This window comes from Culicoides brevitarsis, chromosome 2 (assembly GCF_036172545.1).
Source record: "Culicoides brevitarsis isolate CSIRO-B50_1 chromosome 2, AGI_CSIRO_Cbre_v1, whole genome shotgun sequence".
NCBI lineage: Eukaryota > Metazoa > Arthropoda > Insecta > Diptera > Ceratopogonidae > Culicoides > Culicoides brevitarsis.
Window position 1 is genome coordinate 18,349,121 of NC_087086.1, and position 20,894 is coordinate 18,370,014.

General features: G+C 25.8%; 1 protein-coding gene across 1 annotated transcript in view; it reads right to left on the reverse strand.

Moving 5' to 3' along the window:
* Positions 1–1,374: 1,374 nt before the first annotated feature.
* Positions 1,375–20,894, reverse strand: part of LOC134829714 (putative uncharacterized protein DDB_G0277255) — a 60,249-nt gene continuing 40,729 nt past the window's right edge. Inside the window, exons 2-7 of the mRNA XM_063842934.1 lie at positions 20,641–20,793; positions 3,936–4,448; positions 2,993–3,425; positions 2,330–2,929; positions 2,125–2,270; positions 1,375–2,066 (exon numbers count right to left, since the gene is read on the reverse strand). Of these exons, the coding sequence (XP_063699004.1) occupies positions 1,848–2,066; positions 2,125–2,270; positions 2,330–2,929; positions 2,993–3,425; positions 3,936–4,448; positions 20,641–20,793 (2,064 nt within the window). The 3' untranslated portion in view covers positions 1,375–1,847. The remainder of the gene's footprint in view (positions 2,067–2,124; positions 2,271–2,329; positions 2,930–2,992; positions 3,426–3,935; positions 4,449–20,640; positions 20,794–20,894) is intronic.

The window sequence follows — 20,894 nt, forward strand, 5'->3', positions numbered from 1 at the left end:
CATCATGGTTAATTGTTCTTTTGTTTTAAATATTTTATAATAATAATTATTATTTTTAATAATATTTTTAATGCAAATTTAATTGATCACTAAATTGTAATGCTTTGCGTTAGGCTTAAGTTGTTCGATATAATTTTAATGCGATGATAATTCAAATTTTTTATTGTATGTAGGTTAACATTAACATTTTTTTTTTGTATAATTTTGAAACAAATATAACTTAGAAGTTTTTGGCCAAACATTGTATATTTATATTTTGCTCTTTTATGATAATAATATATTTTGTCAATAATTACGAACGATAAGAAATATTAAAGTGGCGCAGTCGGTAGAATGCGTCTTTTTCATATCGTTCCACTTCGCATCTTATTAAAATATAACTTTATGCCAACATTATCATCCGATCTCACAAATCTTTTAATTGTAGAGATCAAAAATGTTCGTAATTATCGACAAAATCAAAAATCATCATTAAAGAGCAAAAAAATAAATTTTGTAAAAATAAAATTTTAAACATCCAACTTGTAACAAAAGTAATAGAAATTTTTCGAGCATTATTAATTCATTCGTTCAAAAAAAAATTGATAGATTCATTAAATTGAGTATTTTAAGTTGTTTTAGAACAAGAGTCTGTTACATGTAAAATTAAATAAATTTCGAGTAAATAATTGTTCGATGTTTGTTCCTACTTTTCTTATTTTGTTCAAGTTCATTCAGCTTTGAATTGACAAGGTCCCTTACATTGATAATAATAATTAATAATAATAGTTAATAATTAAATTTAATATTTTTTTTTTGTAAAATACTAAGTTATTAATATTACTTCTTTTTAAAATGTATTGTAAATAGTTTCTCGTGTGTGTCAATTTTTAACTTGTTTTTTTTTAATAATAATAATTACAATTAATTGCGAATACCTTTTTTTCTCCTTACATTTCTAAAAATTCTTAAAACTTTTAATTGTTATTTTTTGTCCATTATTAATAAAATTTAATAATGTTGGTGTAATTTTAATTGTTTGTAAGTTTTTTGTTAGGATTTGTTTGAATATTAATTGTAATTATTTTTTTGTTTTAATATTAATAATATTTATAATTAAAAAAAGCTATTTAAAGTTAAATATTTATATACTGGTAAATGGTTTATTTGCAATGGTTTAAAATTTTCAAGCAATCTTTTTTGTTATTTTTTATTTGTTTTTTTTCGATACTGTACTTAATAATTTCTAACAAGATTTTTAATTTTATTATATTTAATAGCCTTTTAAAATCACAATTCAATTTGACAGAAAATAGTTTTTCTGTTTGTTTTCTATTTATTTTTAAAAGATTATATTTGTATTTTTTATTTTTATCTAGACTATCAAGAGTTGCCTCATGAAATTTTTTTGATAAAAGTTTTAAGTCAAATTTAAGTTTTTTTTATGGACTGGAAAGACTTGTGTGTGAAATATATTAAGTAAGATTTTTTTTTGTATTTAAGTTTTAATTTTTGAATCAAATGCATAAGTATTCGAATAATTTGTGGTAATTTTTGTAAGGCAAGATTTTTTTTTCATATTAAAAAATTAAGGAAAAGCGACTGAAAAAAATATTTAAGTGAAAATTTATTCCAGTGAATAAAAATAAATATTGCTTGGATGAAATTCAGTCGCGTTGCGTGTAGTAATAATGATGATAAAAGATAACAAAATTGCTTTTTTTGTTCCGTTTTGCGACATCTCGTGTGTCAATCAATTCAAATTGCTTCAAGTTTTCTTCTTTTTAAGTATTTTTTTCGTTAAATCAAGTTTCTGGCCTATTTATGTGTGTGTGTGTTGCAAACTAAGTAACTAATGAAAAAAAAAGTTAACGTTGTGGCGATTCAGCACCCAATTGAGTAGCAACCAAGTTTAGGGGTAAATTGCATGAATCAATGTCATTTTCTGCTCCGCTATCGTCGTCGGCGGCATCTGCACTGCCTGTCTCGTCGAGATCTTTGTCGCTTCCGGCGCTACCTGCTTTGTGGTTTGTCTCAATTTGTGTGCCCATTTGGAAGTTTTGGGACCGAATGAAGTCGGAGTATTGCTAAAAATTCAAGAAATTATTAAATTTTTTATATTTTTTGGGAGAAATAAAAATTTACCTGCATCGAAAAAGCTGGAGGCGCTCCGCCACGAGCCCCGAGAGCAATTAAGAGATTGTGATTCGCAAGTGTTTGAAAGTTGTCGTTAGCACCACGTTCCGTCGAGTCAGCTGATTCTTGTTCTTGGATGTCTTGATTCTTGGATTCTGTGAAAAAAAAATAATTTTTTAATATTTTTCTTTAAATTTTCAAATTTTTCACTTACTTCTTCTTCCAGATTTGTCGCCCTTTGGTCGCCGTCTGCGTGTGTGGATCGTATCTCGTCGCATCGTGTGAGGCCGATTGACGCCATGCAATTTAAAGTACAATCCGCATGCATTGCAAACCATCTCGCCCTTGACATTTCGACGCCAAATCGTCGTCGTGGTAGTTCCGCAATTCGTGCACGACATATCCTTCGAGGACTGAGTATTATTTTGGTTTTTGTTGTTATTCGTTGCCACAACGGGCGATTGTTGCTTTCCTCCAGCTGCTGCTGCTGCCGCAATTTCATCGTAATTAATCCAAGGTTGCGCCGCGGCATTCGAATCTTGCTCCGTCGACGTATCGAGTTCACTCCGTTCTGCGAGTTCAGCTCCAGCTGCTGCCAATTTGTCCAAAGCGGAGGCACGTGAGGGACACGATTGTTTCCGACGGCCCGAAGACGTCTTTTGATGGTGCGAACGATGATCGTCGCCCTTCAGCAACGGCAATGGTTGGTCTGGCGACAAGGCACCAGTAATACTGAGCGCCGCCGAGAACGGAAGTCCCAATGAACGGCAATTAATCATTTTGCGCAAAAGTTGCGTTGCTTCGTTGCCACCTCCTGAAACAAAAAAAAATCATAAAAAATCAAATTTTAACAAAAAAAAAAATAATAAATACATACCATTAGGATACTGAGCAAGTGCTTGCCACAATTGAGTCGTTGCGGGATCAGTTCCTTCGGCATTGTGTTCGTCGGATGCCAAACTGTCGGGAGTTTCGCGTCCCACGAAAATTTGCTTGTTTCGATGATTGTGACGACCTTTGATTTGCGTGACTTGCAATTCGCCCACATTTTCGTCGGAAATGTCCATTTGCAAGCGATCCGAGTCACTGCTGTCATTCGAGTCGGAATTGTGATTTTCGATCTTGATGTGACTCGTTTTCGTTGCGGGATCGATGCCAGCGTTTTTGATGATCAAGTGATTCGAGGGCTTGGAAATTTTGAGATTCGAGTTCAACGAGGGATGTTCCAACTTGATGCGCTTGACACTGAGGTCCATTTCTTCCGTGCTCGGTGAACGTTTGATGGAGGCGTTGTTGGTAAAATCCTGATTCTGCAAAAAAAAAATTAATTTATTTTTATTTGTTTAATTTTTTTTCTTTAAATTTTTAATTTTAATTTAATTTAGACTAAATTATTTATTTTTTTTTTTTTTTTATCATAAAATTATTTGAAATAATTTTTCATTTAAAAATTTCTTTTGAGATTTTTTAAACTAAAATTTAATTCATAAATATAAAAAATTATTAAAAATAATTATAAAAAATATTTAATTAAATTCAGTCTTTATGTAAAAAATATTTTTATTTAGGAGTCGATTTTTTTTTTATTTTTTTTTTTTTTTGTTAAAATTTAAATTTTTTTTTTTTTTAATAATTTTTAATTTTTTTATTATTTGGTTTTTTTTTATTAAAAAAAAAAAAAAAAATTAGAAAAAAAATTATAATAAATTTTAGCAACCATAAGTATAATTTTCTTTTATTATTTTTTTTAGATTAAAAAATTTTTTTTTTTAATTAAAGTTTGAATTTTTTAGTTAATTTTAGGATATTTTAACACTCACCTTTATCACATTCGTGGTAATACTTTGCGGATTCTTGTTTTGCGTGCTCGCATCTCCCACACTCGGCGATTGCGGATTCGAGCTGGGCGGCGAAATAATGACCTTCTTGCTAATATCCATGAGAACTGCCGCAGTTTCCAATTGTTGCTGCAAATGAGACAATTTCTGTTGGTGCAATGCCGCTGCATTTACTGGCAAAAGTTGCGGAGGAGGCGGTGGTGAAGTTTTTTGGTGAAATGTTGCATTTATCACGGATGAATTGTTAGTTTGCTGCTGCTGTTGCTGTTGTTGCTTCGATAACGTATCAATTGGGATCACAGATACTGAATTGGCTTCCAAATTTTGGAGATGTGTTTTACTAAGTACTGAGGTAACTGTTTTTGTTGTATGATTATTATTATTGTTATTACGTAATGCTGTGAGTGCGGCAACGGCCGTTTGTTCGGCAGCCGACTTTGAGTCGAACGACTGGAGCATGTCGTCGAGCGCTTCGGTTGCCTGTGACAATTGTTCCTGGAACGATACGAGAGAAATTATTAGTAAATCACGTTTCACGAGAAGCAAATTTGTTGATTTTTTATTTTATCGAGAAATTGTCTCAAATTTCACAAGTACGCTTCTCATGTGAGCAGCGTATCAACTTGAGTCACGATGACCCACAAGAAGACGGTCAAATGACAACACATGCTAGGCGTAAATTTGGATCGAGCAATTTTTTTTTATCCGAAATTTTATCATTTCGTGTGTGTGTGATGAAGTTTAACATTTGACCCAAGTCACGATTAATCACGAGAAACACCTTGTGCAATTATTCTTTTATCAACCATATGGTGTCTGCATGTCTTTTTTGCACTTCGTACAACAATTTTTTACTTTTTCATGCAAAAATGGATAAAAATGAACTTTTACATATAAAAAAGTTAAAAATTGGTGGTTTTTTTTGTCAATTTTAATCAATTCAAGTGTCTTAAATGGCAAATTTATTTAACAAAATTTAATTTTTATTATTCTTTAAGAATTTTAGAGTCAAAAATTAATTATTAATTAATTCAAATTAGGTATATTTATTGTATTCATTTTTTTAAAAATTAAAGTAATATGTTATTATTTGAAAATAAATAAAATTTCTTTTAATTTTTATTTATTTTAAATAATTTTATATTTTTTATATATTAAAAAAATATTATATTACCTAAAATATAATTTAAATTATTTTAAAAAAATTTTTGAAAATTTAAAATAATTTTTAGTTTTTTGAATTAATTTTTAAAATTCAAATTAATTATTTTTTTAAATTAAATTTAACATTTGTAACATTTCTATTAATTTTTTAACTTAAATTTAAAAAAAATTATTTTAAAATATTTTTTTATTAATTATTTTTTCATTATAATTTTATTTATATGTATTTTTTTTAAAAAAAGAAATTTTATTAAGAAAACCTTCATGTAAAAAAATTTGTCATTTGCCAGACGAACAAATTATGAAAAATTATGACGGTTCTTATCAAATTTTAATACACTGTCTGCCTAATTTGCCGGCATATACTCGAGAAATTGCAGCTGCCTCTCTTTTTATTATTTCATTTTTTCCTTTCTCATACTTTTTATAAATAAATTTTTTAAATACGAGCACGACCCATATAAATTTCTTCAAAGACGTATCTTGTTACATGTGTTTGTGCAAAGGAAATGGTCTTTGTTTTATTATTTTTATTTATTCTCTTTCTTATTTTTTTTTCGCCTTTTATCATCTGTTGCTTAAAACTTGCTCATTTTGCAAAAAATAAAAAAAATGCTTGTGTCAGTCAAAAATCTAGCGAAAAATTTGTTTACATTAGTTTTAATTGTTATGCATCTCGCTTATTAATGGAATCACTTTATGCATGCCTATCATTTTCTATCAAAACAGAATTATTCGTCTCTCTCCCCCACTCACAATTCACTCGGTCTTTTGTTACAATTTTATTTTTATTTAGTTTTTTTCGTTATATTAAACAAATGCAGATTGAATTGTGTTTTATGCTAATGTAAACAACGTTTGTGTGTGTCTCGGCAAATCAATTAAGGATAAATTAAATATAATAATGTTGCTCTCTTTCTATTTTTATTCGGAATTAATAATAAAAATAATAGAAATAATAAAGAAACATTTACTTCTTGTGTGTACAATAAAAAATAATAATAATAATAGCAATAATATAATGGAAAATGTGATTTGATTTGAAATTTTGCAATGTTTCAATATTAATGATCGTCGGCAAAGGCAATTTTTATACTTATATTACTTTTGCCATTAACATGAGACATGATCTGATTTGCTTGATTTTCCTTTTGTTGTCGCTCGCTATTCAATCAACTACCGTTGAAAGGCTCTGTGGCAACAATTAATGCATCATGCAACATTAACAAGTTAGTCGTCGCGCTCATGTCATGATCGTCGATGTTTCGGGCTGACTTCAAAATTAATTCATTTTGTCTCATGTCTCACATGTTTTGTGCAAAAAGAACTTACTGGGAGGGATTTTCAGCATAAAATTTTATATATATTTACATGATACAAAAAAGTTAATGGATCAACATATTTCTAATAAATGAAGTTTTAATAAATAAATTGATTTTATGATTTTTTTTTTCAAACAAACAATTACCAAGTTTTTTTTTTTATTTTTTTTTCAATATTAACTTGTTTATTTGTTGTAATTGATTTGGTCGAACACAATTGATTTTTTTCTATTTACATGATTTTTAATGTTTTTTTGTTGCTCCAGTATAGTGAAAGTTTTGCTCGCGAATAGACAAACAAAACAGACATGAGAGACATAAAGAATGTTGGCAAAAATATTACATAATTTTTCGAAATCTGTGGCTGCTGTTATTTTTGCAGCACGATCGTCTAGTCTTGTCTAAGGGGATAACGGCTAATATTTATATTATTTTATTTTATTATATTTATTTTTTTTTTCAGTAAAAAATAAAATAAAAAACGGAGCACAATACACATCAAAAGCACACACAACAAATTTATATTATTATTTTTATTTTTTTATGTTTATTATTATTATTAACTCGACCATGTTTAGTCACACTATCACAATATAATAATAAAGGCAATAATAATAAAAGAGTAACAGCAGCCATAATGGGGGATCATAGTAAATTTTAGTAGTTTTGTGTTTACATTTATTTAACTAACAACAACAAAACAGCAATCGTCGTACGGAGAAAAAACCAGAGTTGAGTTAAAATGTTCTCACGATGGATGTAGCGTAAGGTAAACACTAAACTCGTCAGATATCGGATTATGTGTGGAAAAAAGTAGACAACTTGCAGTGATATTTATCGTGAGCTTTATTTGTTTGTTCGGTTTGTCATTCGATGGAAAATGCATTAGTTACGTTTGAATATTGGCGGAATTTGAATGCAGAAAGTGAGATTGACAACTGTCAAAGTGATGTTTGTTGGAGCAGTTTTTCATTGTTTTTGAGTGTATTTAAGGCTCTTTACTTTGTTTCAAAAAAAATATTAATAAATAAATAATTTTATTTAATTTTGAAATTATTTTAACTTATGTAGACAAAATATTATTTTATTTGTTAATTTTATTCCTTTGTCAAAATAAGGTATTTTATTAAATTTTAAATAATTTTTCTTATTTTATTTTAATTATTTAAATTATTAAATAATTATTTTTTTCAACTAAAAAAATAAAAAAATTAAGTAATTTGATTACTTGAAAAAAATAAAAAAATTTAAAATTAAAAATTCATTTGTTTTATATTTTTTTTAAAATTTGTATAATGAGGATTTATTTTTTATTTCTTTAAATTATTTATTTTTCCAAACTTAAAAATGTTATTTGAATTCAAAAAAAATATATTTATTAATCTATATTTTTTTAGAATTAAGAAAATGAAATTGAATTGAACCCTACAAATTTAAAATAATATATAAAAAAAAATATTTTTGATTTTAAATAATTCTGAATGTTATATTCCATGATTTAATTTAGAAGTAAAAAAATCAAAATAAAAAAATATTTAAAATATTTTTTTAATGTAAATTAATATGAAATGTAAAAATTGATTAATTTAAATATTTTTTTATTTTTATTTTAATTAATTAAAGTTTTTAAAAATAATTTAACTGATTTTTTTTTATTTTTTTTTAAATTATTTTTTTAGATTAAAAAATTTTTATTAATTTAAATTTTATTTTTTTTTTTTTTTTTTTTTTTTTTGAAAAATTATTTTCTAACACTTCTCAATTTCAAAAACTTATCAACATCTCATCAATACAAAAATAATCATTTTGTCACTGCGCTGTATCAAGTTTCTATCTTTTCTCTCAATCTCTCATTCAAACATGTTCAATTCATGTCCAACTAGCTACTTTGTTGCAATCTTAACACAAAATGGTGTAATTTTATCCATTAAGCCGTTGCGTCACTTGCGACATTGTTCAACATAAAATAAAATTTCCACGATAATTCCCGACATTTTCGATTTCACAAAAATTTTTTTGGTCATCTTATTTTTTTTTTTGTGTGTGGCTCTAATTCGACCTAATTTTTTTTCTCGTTTTCTTCAAAGCTCTTATTGTTTATCATTATTACGCCTTAACTTCCATTGTCTTTCTTCATTCGGTCTATTTTTCAGTCAAAAGGTGAAATATAAAAAAAAATAATAGTCGATAAGTAGATCCGCGGCGTGTTGTGTGAGTGTTCATGTTTTGTTTTGTGTAATCAAGAAAAATAAACAAAACATGGTCAATTTAATTGTGTGTTCATTGCTTTTGTTTTCGAGTACCTCGCGTCGGTCGGTAAAAAGACAGATATAAAAAATGCGTCCATGATCACTTTTTTATACGATTCGTTAAAAAAAATGTATATCGTGAACTCTTCCGTCGTCATCGTTCGTCGTTGAATACATAAACAATAAAAAAAAATAGTTATTGCTCTCTCGCTTGTTAGTTATCGAGTCAGTACGACTTTTGTTATTACAAAAACTAATCACGTACTATTTTTCTTTATCATCGTCTTACAAAAGTGCGCATGGAGACCCACGTTGTGTACAGTAATGACTCCAATGTCCGTTAATTGTTACAAAATGCCTCGCTCGGAATCGAATCACGGCACATAAGTGCCTCAAATCTTAAACAAATTGAACATTCACTCCACTCCAGTCCAGTTTGTAATAATAATTAAGGGGATTGTAATATCGTGCGGACAATTAGTGCACTCATTATATATCAAATCAAACGTATTATTATTACTATTTATCATTAACCTTCGGATTTTTACATTTTTTTCCGCGACATGACAAAATTTTACTGAATTACGATGACCTGAATGCGACAACACTTAACATTTGACACCTTCTCAATAGACTTTCGGTCATAAAATGCGGCGGCGCGCGGAGAAACTCTTATATCATAAATGATTATTATCTTAGTAATCACGTTAGTTATTTACTATTTTTTGCATCACACTCTATCTCTCTTTTGATATTTTTTTTTATCGTAAAAAATACATTTTTTATTTAGTTTTATATATGGACATATACAGACCATTATTATTAATAATAACCATTTTTAACAATAATGAGTGTATTAAAATGTAATATTTATGTTCGATATATTTGTTGTTTAGATCGTGTATTTGATGCAACAAAGTAATAAATGTATATCGTATATCGGCACGGTTCGTATTATAATAATGTAAATGTTGGGCAATATTCAGGTGAAAAACATTTTGTTATTATACTACTGCAGCGAAAGATTGTTAATGCGTGTCGAATGGTTGCTAACTTATCAACAGGAGTCCTCGTGGGAAGGTAATTATTTTGCAGCTCTTTAATTTATCGTAAATTAATATGTTTGAAAATGTTAAAAATGGCAAGCTGGTTATTGAAAAATTTATACATTTAAAAAAAATATTTTTAAAAAAATTAAAAATATATATTTTAATTAAATTATATTTTTTTGTATCAAAATTTGATAATAATAATAAATAAATTATAATAATTTATCATATTTTTTTTTTTTTTTTGATAATTATGATTATGTCAAATTTTTAATGGCAAAAAATTTATTTATTAAAATAAATACTTTTTTAAATTGGAATTCATTTTTTAATATTTTTTTTTGTTTTCATTAATTATTATTATTTATAATAATTAGTTAAAACGTATAATTAACAAAAATTATTAATATTAATTGAATTTAATTAATTAATTTTCAATATTGAACTACATAATTTTTATTAATTATAATAAATATCAAAATAAAAAAGGTAATGATTAAAATAAATAAAAAGTTTTTAACAAAAACCTACAATTTTTTTATATTATCAACTTATTTATTATTTTTTATTTAAATTATTATATAAATTTAAAAAAATACTTAACATTTTTTTAAAAATACTAAAGTTATGCCAAATATTGTTAATAATAATTTTTAATTGATTAAAAATAGTATACCGAAAATAATATTTCTAGAATTTTAAAAACAATTTTATATTTTTTAAAATAAAATATTAAAATTATTAGTCATTAATGTTTTAATATAAAAGTTGAAAAAAAATAAATAAATTCTAAAAATATTGAACATACATAAAATTTATTTAAATTAAATTTTTTAACTAATTTATATTTTATTTTTTTATTTATATTTTAAATATTTAATCTTTAAAATTAAATTTGCAAAAAAAATATATTTTATATGAATAATTGTAAATTTCAACGTTAATGCAATAAATATTAAATAAGCCAAAATAATAATTTAACTCATTAACCATTTATTAACACATAAATTAAAAATTACCAATATTTCTGCATTAACAGTTCATTTACAAGTTCCGTGACCCTTTGCACACAATATATGCATACAATGAAAAAAATCAAGTCTTTCAACATTCCTTAACTAAAAAAAAAACTCAAAATATAATTCCATATAGTATTTCTATTGATTCCGTTTTCATTTATTTATATTTTTTATGAGTGTGTGGCAACATTGATTCTCTGAATCCGATTACTTATAATGATAATTTGATTAATATACATGTACGCAATTCACGTCATACAGCCGCAAAATCAATCAAAAAAGTTGGAATGTTGTTTGATTGGTTCATTTTTGATTTGATTTCGGCCAAAGCTAAGCAAATTATTATTTTTATTTATTTATCATTATTGACAGACAAAAGTGACTAAAATATTTATTAACGTTTGTCGGGTGAACCAAAAAAGGCTGCACGAACCCAACAAACATGATAAAGATACAATTTACAAATTACCGGGTAATTCAACATCGCAAAAAAAAAATAACAAAACAAAACAAAGTGTAAGTGCGACAAACGAAAAAAAAAATAAAATAAAACGATTTGCATTAAAAAATTGCGTGTTGCATGCATTTTGCATCTATCGACGACGAGTTAAGCATGCTCAACACTTTTGTCTAATACCGTAATGTAGATAATGCTCAGAGAAAAAAACCGAAAATTCAAATGAAACAAAAAAAATGTAGATAAATTAAGAGGGAGCTAATTTTGAAGTTGAGAAAATTTTTCTTAATTTTTTAATAATTTTTTTAACAAATTTTAGTTGTATTTTTTATTTATTTTTGACAAATGATATTTTTGAATTATTTTTTAATTAATTTTAAACTTTTTTAATTAATTAATAATTTTTAAATTAAATGATATTTGAAAGCGATGGGGGATTTAAAGATGGATGTAATTGTAGAATAATTTTAGATTTTTAGTTTTAAGTCAAAAAATTCGTCAATTCCTCACCTAATTTCAGAGAAAGAAACAGAAATACGTCTTTTAACATCTAATATCTCTCTCAAAGTGAGGAGCAAATATCGAATTTGTGACTTTTACATTTAAAAAATTTCTTAAATTGTTACTCGGGTTAAATTTCTGAACGTTTTTTTCTTGTTCAATATTTAAAAAAAAAAAAATATATAAAAATACAAAATTTGTAAAAATTTCTAAATTTTTGGTCAAAAAAGACTTTGAAACAAAAATTACAAAAAAAATCAAATTTTTATTTTTGACTAGAAATTTTAACTAATTTTGTATTTTAATTTTATTTCGTTAAAAAAATCAATTCTTTCTCAAAATTATGTACTTTACGGTAATGTAGGTTTAAATGTGTATAAAGTGCAACACGAGATGAACAAAGCAAAGCTCTTTATCTCGCCAGGCAAAAATATGTTGCATTCATGTAAACAATTAATGTTAATCGTGTCGTTAATGGAATTTCGTGCCTAAGAAAATTTGAATAAAATAAAATATTCTAACAGGAGAGCGCTTGATCTATTTTCGGGCTGCATCGAGTGTAACATAAACAACTGCTGATTAATTGCGGTCCAGATGTTTTTAATCCATTAAGATCACACCGAACAAACATAACGCGCGCGGGGTGCAATTGCTTTTGGCATACACATGACACAAATTTTTGCATACAGATTTAAATTTAAGAGACACGATGCAAAAAAAAAATTTTTAACGTGTGTGTGAGTTTGTGTGATAAAATTTTAATAACATCCGTGATTCTACGACACGATTCAATTTATTTATTTTTAGGTGTCTCTCATATGAGTTTTTTTTTGTATGAAAAATTAATAATAATAATAATATTTTTCTTTTCAGCACAAAAAAAAATTCATTATTGACTGGCTGACTGACGGATATTAATGATAGACAAAATTGGCCGAGATTAGGAGATCAATTCACTTTCAAGGACACCAGAAGCGGCATGCGTTACAAAAACATGATTTTGAAAGTGAAAAATCAACGATGCCTTCCTTAATGCTTTTTGCAAAAAAAAAAAAATATTGCGTGACTCATGCGAAATGCATTTCAATACAACATATATAAAAAAGTTACTTATTGCATACATTTTTATACATCATACATGGCAAAAAAAAAAAAAGTAACAGCAGTCTCGCCTCTCTTTTCTAGTGTGTTTATCGGTCATATATTCACCTACTTCTGCATTACATACGTTTATAGCATATGTATGGCGCAGCGATGCAGTCATCATATATAACTAAGTAGTAAGTAATGTAGGAACGTTACATTAATTACTAACAACTTCACACTCGATTTACCCAAGTTTACGTAATAAATATATCATATCGTATCATATCACATGGAAAAACTGGGTAAGTGCATGTCTCTATGTGTCGAGTGTCGACGGAGTATAACATAATAATAATAATCATAATAGCAAAATATACAAACATGACGGAATGGCAGAAATTCATTAATTTTTTTTTACTTTTACTCTCGATTTGAGTCGACCGGAGTCGACGAAATCGGTTTAAGATGTTGTTCGTTCATTTAAAAAAAAATATACATTAAGAAATGTAAGTTAATGGACTGTTTATGAGTTGATTTTTTGCATGTTTCTTTAAAAACAAATAAAATCGGATTATTTTTAGTTATTTTTTTTAGTATAAGTAATAAAATATATATTTTACTAATAACTAAAACAAACATATGAATAAATTTAAATATCATATAGATAATGATATAATAATAATTATTATGTATCAACATTAATTTAGCATGTGTACGTTTAACATAATAATTATCATTAGTTATCATTATCAATATTATTAGCATAAAATTATACTAGCATCGATTTGTAAAGTAAGTGTAACTTATTATTATTTTTAATTATTTATTTAAAAAAAATCTTTAAACGCCAACAAAATAATAATAAATTTCAATTGAAAACGACGCACCTTAAGAACGTTATTTTATTATACATTATTAATAATTGTTAAAACTCCTACAGTAGCCCACAAGTTTTGTTTGATAAAATATCAATCGCGGTTTATATGATCGACTAATTGTGGGAAAATTTATTGGAGATGCAATTTTTATGTGTGTGTAATGTATCTGTGTCGTCTGTCCAGTATTGTATAATGTAATATAATTTATGATTATTATTCATATTATATTTACTTATTATCGATACGCATTATATTTATCATATATATGTATATGATATACAATAAATGTGTATGGTATATGAAGGAGATAAAAGAAAAACTGGTAAATGTGTGATGGAATGCAATTGAATTGAATGGAATTAAATTGATTAAATATTTTATTACACATTTTTTTTTCTTAATGATTTTTTTTTTTATTTTTTTTTTGCTTTGGAATATTATGATGAATGTGTAATGTTTCATTATTATTAATATTATTGTTGTAAATGAATGAAAGATAATTTGAATGCAAAGCATTTGTTATTATTTTTTTATATTTTTTCTTATCATCAAATATCATGCGAAGTTATCAATTTTTTATATTTTATTATTCTTTGCGTAAATAAAAAAGATATCAGAGAATAATTTATCATTGACAACGATCATAATGTTACCTTGAGTGTCTAAAACTCTTTTTTTCCTATAAAATAATAGCAAAATTACGCATTCAAATGTTGTCTTGATCTGCTAGAATTCTACATATATTATTTATTATTTTTATTATCGGGTCGTCGACGTTGTCAGAGCAAGACATATCATTGTCTCACCCATAAAATATGAAAATATATATAATAATAAATGAACATATACATTTTTTTATTATTATTATTTAAAAGAAGGCATCCATGCGAAATACAAAAAAAAAATGTTAGATAAGACATCAATTTTGTGCAATAAAACTGCACACACATATTTTAATGTGAAACACAAAGCAATCCATTTTTCAGCAATAAAAGTGCATTTTATGGGTTATGTGTGCGCGATTTGTTTGTAAGTTAGTAAGTGCAGCAGAAATTGCATCAAAGCAAGTGCATTTTTTTTTTGTTTGATACGAATCGTTTATTTTATTATCATCGTGAGTGCATCAGAAATGTATAAATAAAATAACAATAAAAAATTTCAATTAAATTTTGTTGTGCAAATCATAAAGTTACATTTTTACAAAAAAAAAAAAAAATATCTAAAATAATTTTTAAAGCCTTTCTTGTTAGTAGGTCAATTGGGCGCCACGTTAACTTCATCACCTTTTTTCTTTTCTTTTTTTTTTTTTTTGAACATCTGGCCAGGTCAAGTTAATAACAATAATTTTCCATTTCGGAATCATAATCACTCGCATAGCAATGCCCATTTATGATACAATTAACTTTCAATTTTATTCGTATGATTTTGACACAACCGTGAAATAAAAGCACCGCATATATACGGTAAAATTGCGATAATGATGATGTTCATGCGTTTTTTTATTATTTTATGTAATTTATTTTTATGTGTTATAATAACCCGTGATTTTGATTCATTCATTCAGTGGCTTCTGTATGTTGCGTTAAACTTAATAAATAATTTCTTTTTGTAATTCAGTGAAAATAAAAAAATGGACTTTTTTGTAATTTTTTATTACTTTACTAATTTATATTTTTTCTTTTTATTTTTCAGAAGAAATCCGAACATTTAAAAAACATTAGTTTTACATAATTTTTCCGTAGTTTATTAGTGTAAAAATAAAGTAAAGTCTGTCTGCTACATGGGGCATGTAACACGCATATTATTTACGGAACACACTAAAAAAAGATCAGATATCGCTTTTTATCTGGCTTTGGTTTTATTGTTATTGTTGTGTTGTTTGTGGCCTCTTGCATTGCGTTGCTTCGCATACAGACGAGACGAACAACAAACGAACGTTTGTCGTAATTAAAACTTTCTAATTTTTATCATGGATTAAAATCATTTATTCAGATCTATTACAACAAAAAGCTTCGCACTATCGCCGTGGATCTACGCGAGTGTCTATGAAGCAATTGAAATTTGAATTGAATTGATGTTTGTTTGTGTTTGTTGTTAGTACATTTTTTTTTATTATTTTATTATTGGATTTAAGTTGTTTTCCTTGTTTGTTTCGACGATGCATTGATTCGAGTCGGATGGAGAAGATGCGTAATGGTTGTTGTGGTATTGTGAGAAAAGTCGTTTAGCGGAGGTAATGAGGAATTAATTGATGATCAATGGTGAGATTTTTATCATTAAATGTTGATTTTGTACGCAATTTTATATTAAAATTGGAACAAAGAGTTATTTAGAAAAAAAATCAAAACTGTTCATTTAATTAGGTATCTTTAAAAATTTTCTTAAAAGTATCTGGTCTTAAAAATAAAAATTATTTAAATTAAATCATATATATTTTTTAGTTAATTGATAAATATTGAAAAAATTGAATTTTTTCAAAAATTTTAATTTTTAGTTTTAAAAAATAATAAGTTTTATAATTATATTTTTTATGATTATTTATTAATAATAATTTAATAATATGGTTTTTTAAAAAATTATTCTCTAAATGATTTTTAGTATTTTTTTTAAATAAAATTTTAATTTTAAGTTTATAATAATAATTATAATAAATTTGTTTTAATTTTATTACATCAATAATTAAAATAATTATTATGTTATATTTAATTATTAATTTTTTTAAATAATTTTTTATTTTTTTTATTAATAATTTTAAAACAATTATTTATATCGTAATTTTCTATATTAAGCAATTTATTTATATTATTTTTAAATTATTTTTAGTTATTTTTTTATATTTAATATATTTTGAGCTATTTATATCGAAGTTAAAAAATAATAAATATTTTATTTCAAAAATAAAAATAAATTTTTACCATTTTTTTTTATTTTTATACATTTTTTAAAGTAACTTTTTAAATTAATTTATTTTTAGATAATTTCTTATAACGATGAAATTTCTGACCTCTTCCCCCAACAAAAAAGGTTAAGAATTATAACTTATTGACTTTTTAATATCCAATAGGTTCATAACTCAATAACATGTCAACTCGTCAACCTTCTTTTTTCTGCACATTCAGCACAAATATATCAAATTACTTAATTTTTCTTTTTTTTTCATTAATACAAGTCTCATAAACGAGTAGTAACAGAGAGCAACAGTCAAGTAATCAACAGTCGTATATAAATTACACTATTTTCATTTATACATTTTATATATCATTATAGATATTATCAGTTAAAAATGTATTTCTTCATCATTTTTTGTTGTTGTAACTCTATAATGACACGATTATTTTTTATTTTCAGCTGAATGAAAGGCACAGCTCTCTCGTAGCCCACAACTCTTTATGCAATTTGAATAATGCTGTATAAAAGTAAATTTGATAACATCACTCTTTTACATATTTTTTTTCGAAATTTTATTTTATGGAAAGATAACACACGTTCGTTGGTATTTTTTTTTGTATGAAATCATTCCTGATATAGTATAGTGAGCAAAAACAATGCGAGGTATTAATTGATGCATTAAGGCTGTTGTATCACCACTGCTATTATTTTATTATTACCTACATAGACACTCGGCGATGATAAAAAATAGTCATATCATGCGGTTGTAATTAATATCTCTTGTTTGTTCCATTTCGCAGTAAAACGTTGCCCCGATGATGATGATGATGATACAGATGTTGATTGAATTAAAAACAGTTACAAAGAATCGTTTTGATAAGAACAACTCACGACCGGACTGTCGATACATTTCAGTTGAATGCCTTCCATTTTATTATCTTCAATCATTGAACTAACTTTTGCCATACAAATTTCAGCTTAGACAAAGGCATCGTTTGTGACGCTTTGAATGATGTGATTTAAAACGCTAGTCGTAGAGACATTGTCGACCTAATTATTTTCTCCAAAGATTTATATTCGCTCCTTTTTTGCGCGCGATTTCAAATGCAGTAATTGAAATTGTAGGCAATTACGACGCGATCGATGACAACGACACAATTTGAATTGAATCACCTTTGTCTTTAATTTATTGGGAAAAAAAGGAGATTTTTTTTATGGGCATCGATAACACAATTTTATTGATCTCTATTTAATGCTTATTCATCCAATATCCATGCCAAGCCAATTGCTGGCGATCACAATTATTATTATTTTATTGAAATTTACAACTCTTTAGTGCTTTTGTGAGTGAGTGTGCGAGATGTACAATGATCGATGGAGATGCCACAATGAGAAGAATTGTCCTATGAGGTTCAAGTGAAATTTAATAAATATTTTCATATTGAAAAATTTTTTAAAACATAATTTTAATTTTAAAAAAATCATTTTTTAAGACATTTTTTAAAATAAAATTTAAAATTTTTACTATTTTTAGCTCGAAAACTTTATATTTCGATTAAAAATTTATTTGATTTTTTTTTATTTTAATATTTTGATTTTGGTGAGAATTATTAATTAATTGATAAATAAATAATTTAATATAAATACATATATTTTATATAATTAGTATTTTATAAAAAATAAAATAATTAAAAATTATTACAAAAAAATATTAATTTTTAGTAACTAACTAATTTTGAATCAATTATTTATTTTCATAAATTCTTTATTAAATTATTATTATTTTATTTTTATTTTATTATTTAAATATTTTTAAAAATTAATTATTTAAATTGTTATTTTTGTACTCCAAAATTAAGAAAAAAAATATTTTTAATTTAAATAAAGAAAATTCAATGTAATTTTTTATATTTTTGATAAAAATTTTTATTTTTTATGTTTATGAAAATACTTTTTATATTATTTTTTTTTAAATTTTCATGCAAAAATACCTCTAGCCTCCCGTTTTCTTAAATTTTCTACTAATTGTGTCGTACAATCCGAATCACAATTATCCAAAGAGAGAAAATTGCTTTGCTAATCAATGCATTTGACGTCGTACCCATACGCCGTATACATAAATTATTGCAATCTCGCATCTGAATAGATGAGTGACTAATACGCTTCGCGCAGTGTAAACACTGCAAAAGAGGTCAACGATTCGCCATACACACAACCGCATGAATTTTGATTCCTGATTGATGATAAAAAAAAACGGCAGAAAATTGACAGCTTGCCGTGTCAAACTTTTGGTCAAAGTCCTTCAGTCACACGAAAGTTCAAGTATTTCTTTAAAAAGACATTTGACGACGTTCGTTCGGCGCGCTGTGTAGGAAGTATCAATAAAATAATATCTCATGCAGGCAAAGCAATCCATAAAGTAAACAATATAAGACCTCAATTTAATTTCTCGCGCAGATTTTGCAATAATAAGTCGCCCTGCTAACAAACACACACAGACACACTCTTTTTCCTCTGTGGCATGACAGAGACAGACGACGACGTGTACATTCGTTGGAGGATATCAAAAGAGTCAAAATAAATAAATTTATCTTATTTTTGTGTACTTCACTGTTTTTTGTACAGACTAACATAATATATTAACGTTAAATGAGTGAACGATATGTTATTATTATTATTAAATTTATTAATAAAAAAAAATGACGCAATAATTTATTTTTACAATAAATAATAAACAAATGCCAACAACATTGTGATATGTTGCGATATGCGAATTTTTTTCGCACTCTCTTTTCGAATTGCTCAAAAATAATCAAATGTACCCAATTTCCAAGCGAAAATTAATCATGATAATTGTCTGTAACATGCATAAAAACGATTTTGTTTGCCTTTCAGTCGTCGTCGTCGTATATTGTGAATGTATTTTAAAAATAAACAAATTTCCGAGTGGAGATATTGATTGCAACCACACATTCGGACCATATCTGGATATCTTTACCTTTTTATAAATATTTTTCACTTTGGCACTGAATCGCACTAATTGACGTGCCAAAGTGCAATTTCGTCATTTTGTAGCGATTTTTATGCTCGTTGCTGGAGGTCTCGTTATCAAAAGGCAAGAATATCGATTGACGACCGGTTTAATCATTCACTTATCCTGTCTTTATTAAACTCAAGATCACGTCATCATCAGATCGAACATAAATCATTTTTGTTGTTTTTTCTGTTCTCCTTTACTCGGCTTGTTATGAGAACAAAAATAAATATTGCAAAAAGAACGGGATCGACAATGTAATTTCAATAAAAATGAGTCATTAATGGACGTCCCACTCTTTTTTTTATTTGCAGAATTGAATTGAATTACAAAGGAATTATCGCTCGTTCTGAAAAAGGAGTTTCAAGTCCTTTTAATTTTATGAAAAATTATTTAAAATAAAATTTAATAATTTTAAATTTAAAAACAAAAATATTTTTTTATAGGAAATGTAAATTTTAAAAAATAAATTCATAAAAAAAATATTATAATTTTTTTTACATTAAATTTAAAAAATTATCATTTGAAAAATGTTATAAATTATTTGTTTTTAATTTTTATTGCATTAATTTCAAAAAATTATTTAATTAAAAAATATTTCAAAATGCATTAAATTTAATTATTGTATAATTTATAAATTGAATAATTCAAATCAAAAAATGAAAATAATTAAATTAATTAAAAAATAATTATTAAATAATTTAAAAAATATTTTTTTTTGAATTAAAATAAAAATATTTTTAAAATTATTCAAAATATTCAATAAAAATTTTAGAAAAAATAAATCGAAAATGTCAATTCAAAAAAGTGACCGTTAAAAATTTGAAAATCGCATTTTTGCTAATTCAAACTAAAAATACCAAAAACTGAAGTAATTTGAAATAATTTTTCTTATTGCTTCACCCTTAAAATTTGCTTAAAGAAACTAACTTCGCAATTAAGCCATTTCTCACGCCACATGTTGTGATAAGAGACACGTAACTCGAGAAAAAATCACGCAATTGATAAGGAAAAAAAACGTAAATAAATAAACACTTACCTGTGGACTTCCATTCAACTTTTCCGTGTACTCGACAAAATTCCGCAGTGATTTCTGTGATTTTCGTGCCATTCTCCGAAATCGATAACACGAGTCTAATTGGTCCCTACATTCCTCACAAACAACATTTGGCAATTTATCATTTGGTAACACCTGTAACGAAAGAAAAAAACAAAAAAAAAATCAGAATTTATTGATTAATTTTAAATATTATGTGCATTTATTTTATTTAGCGTTATTGTTATTATTATTAC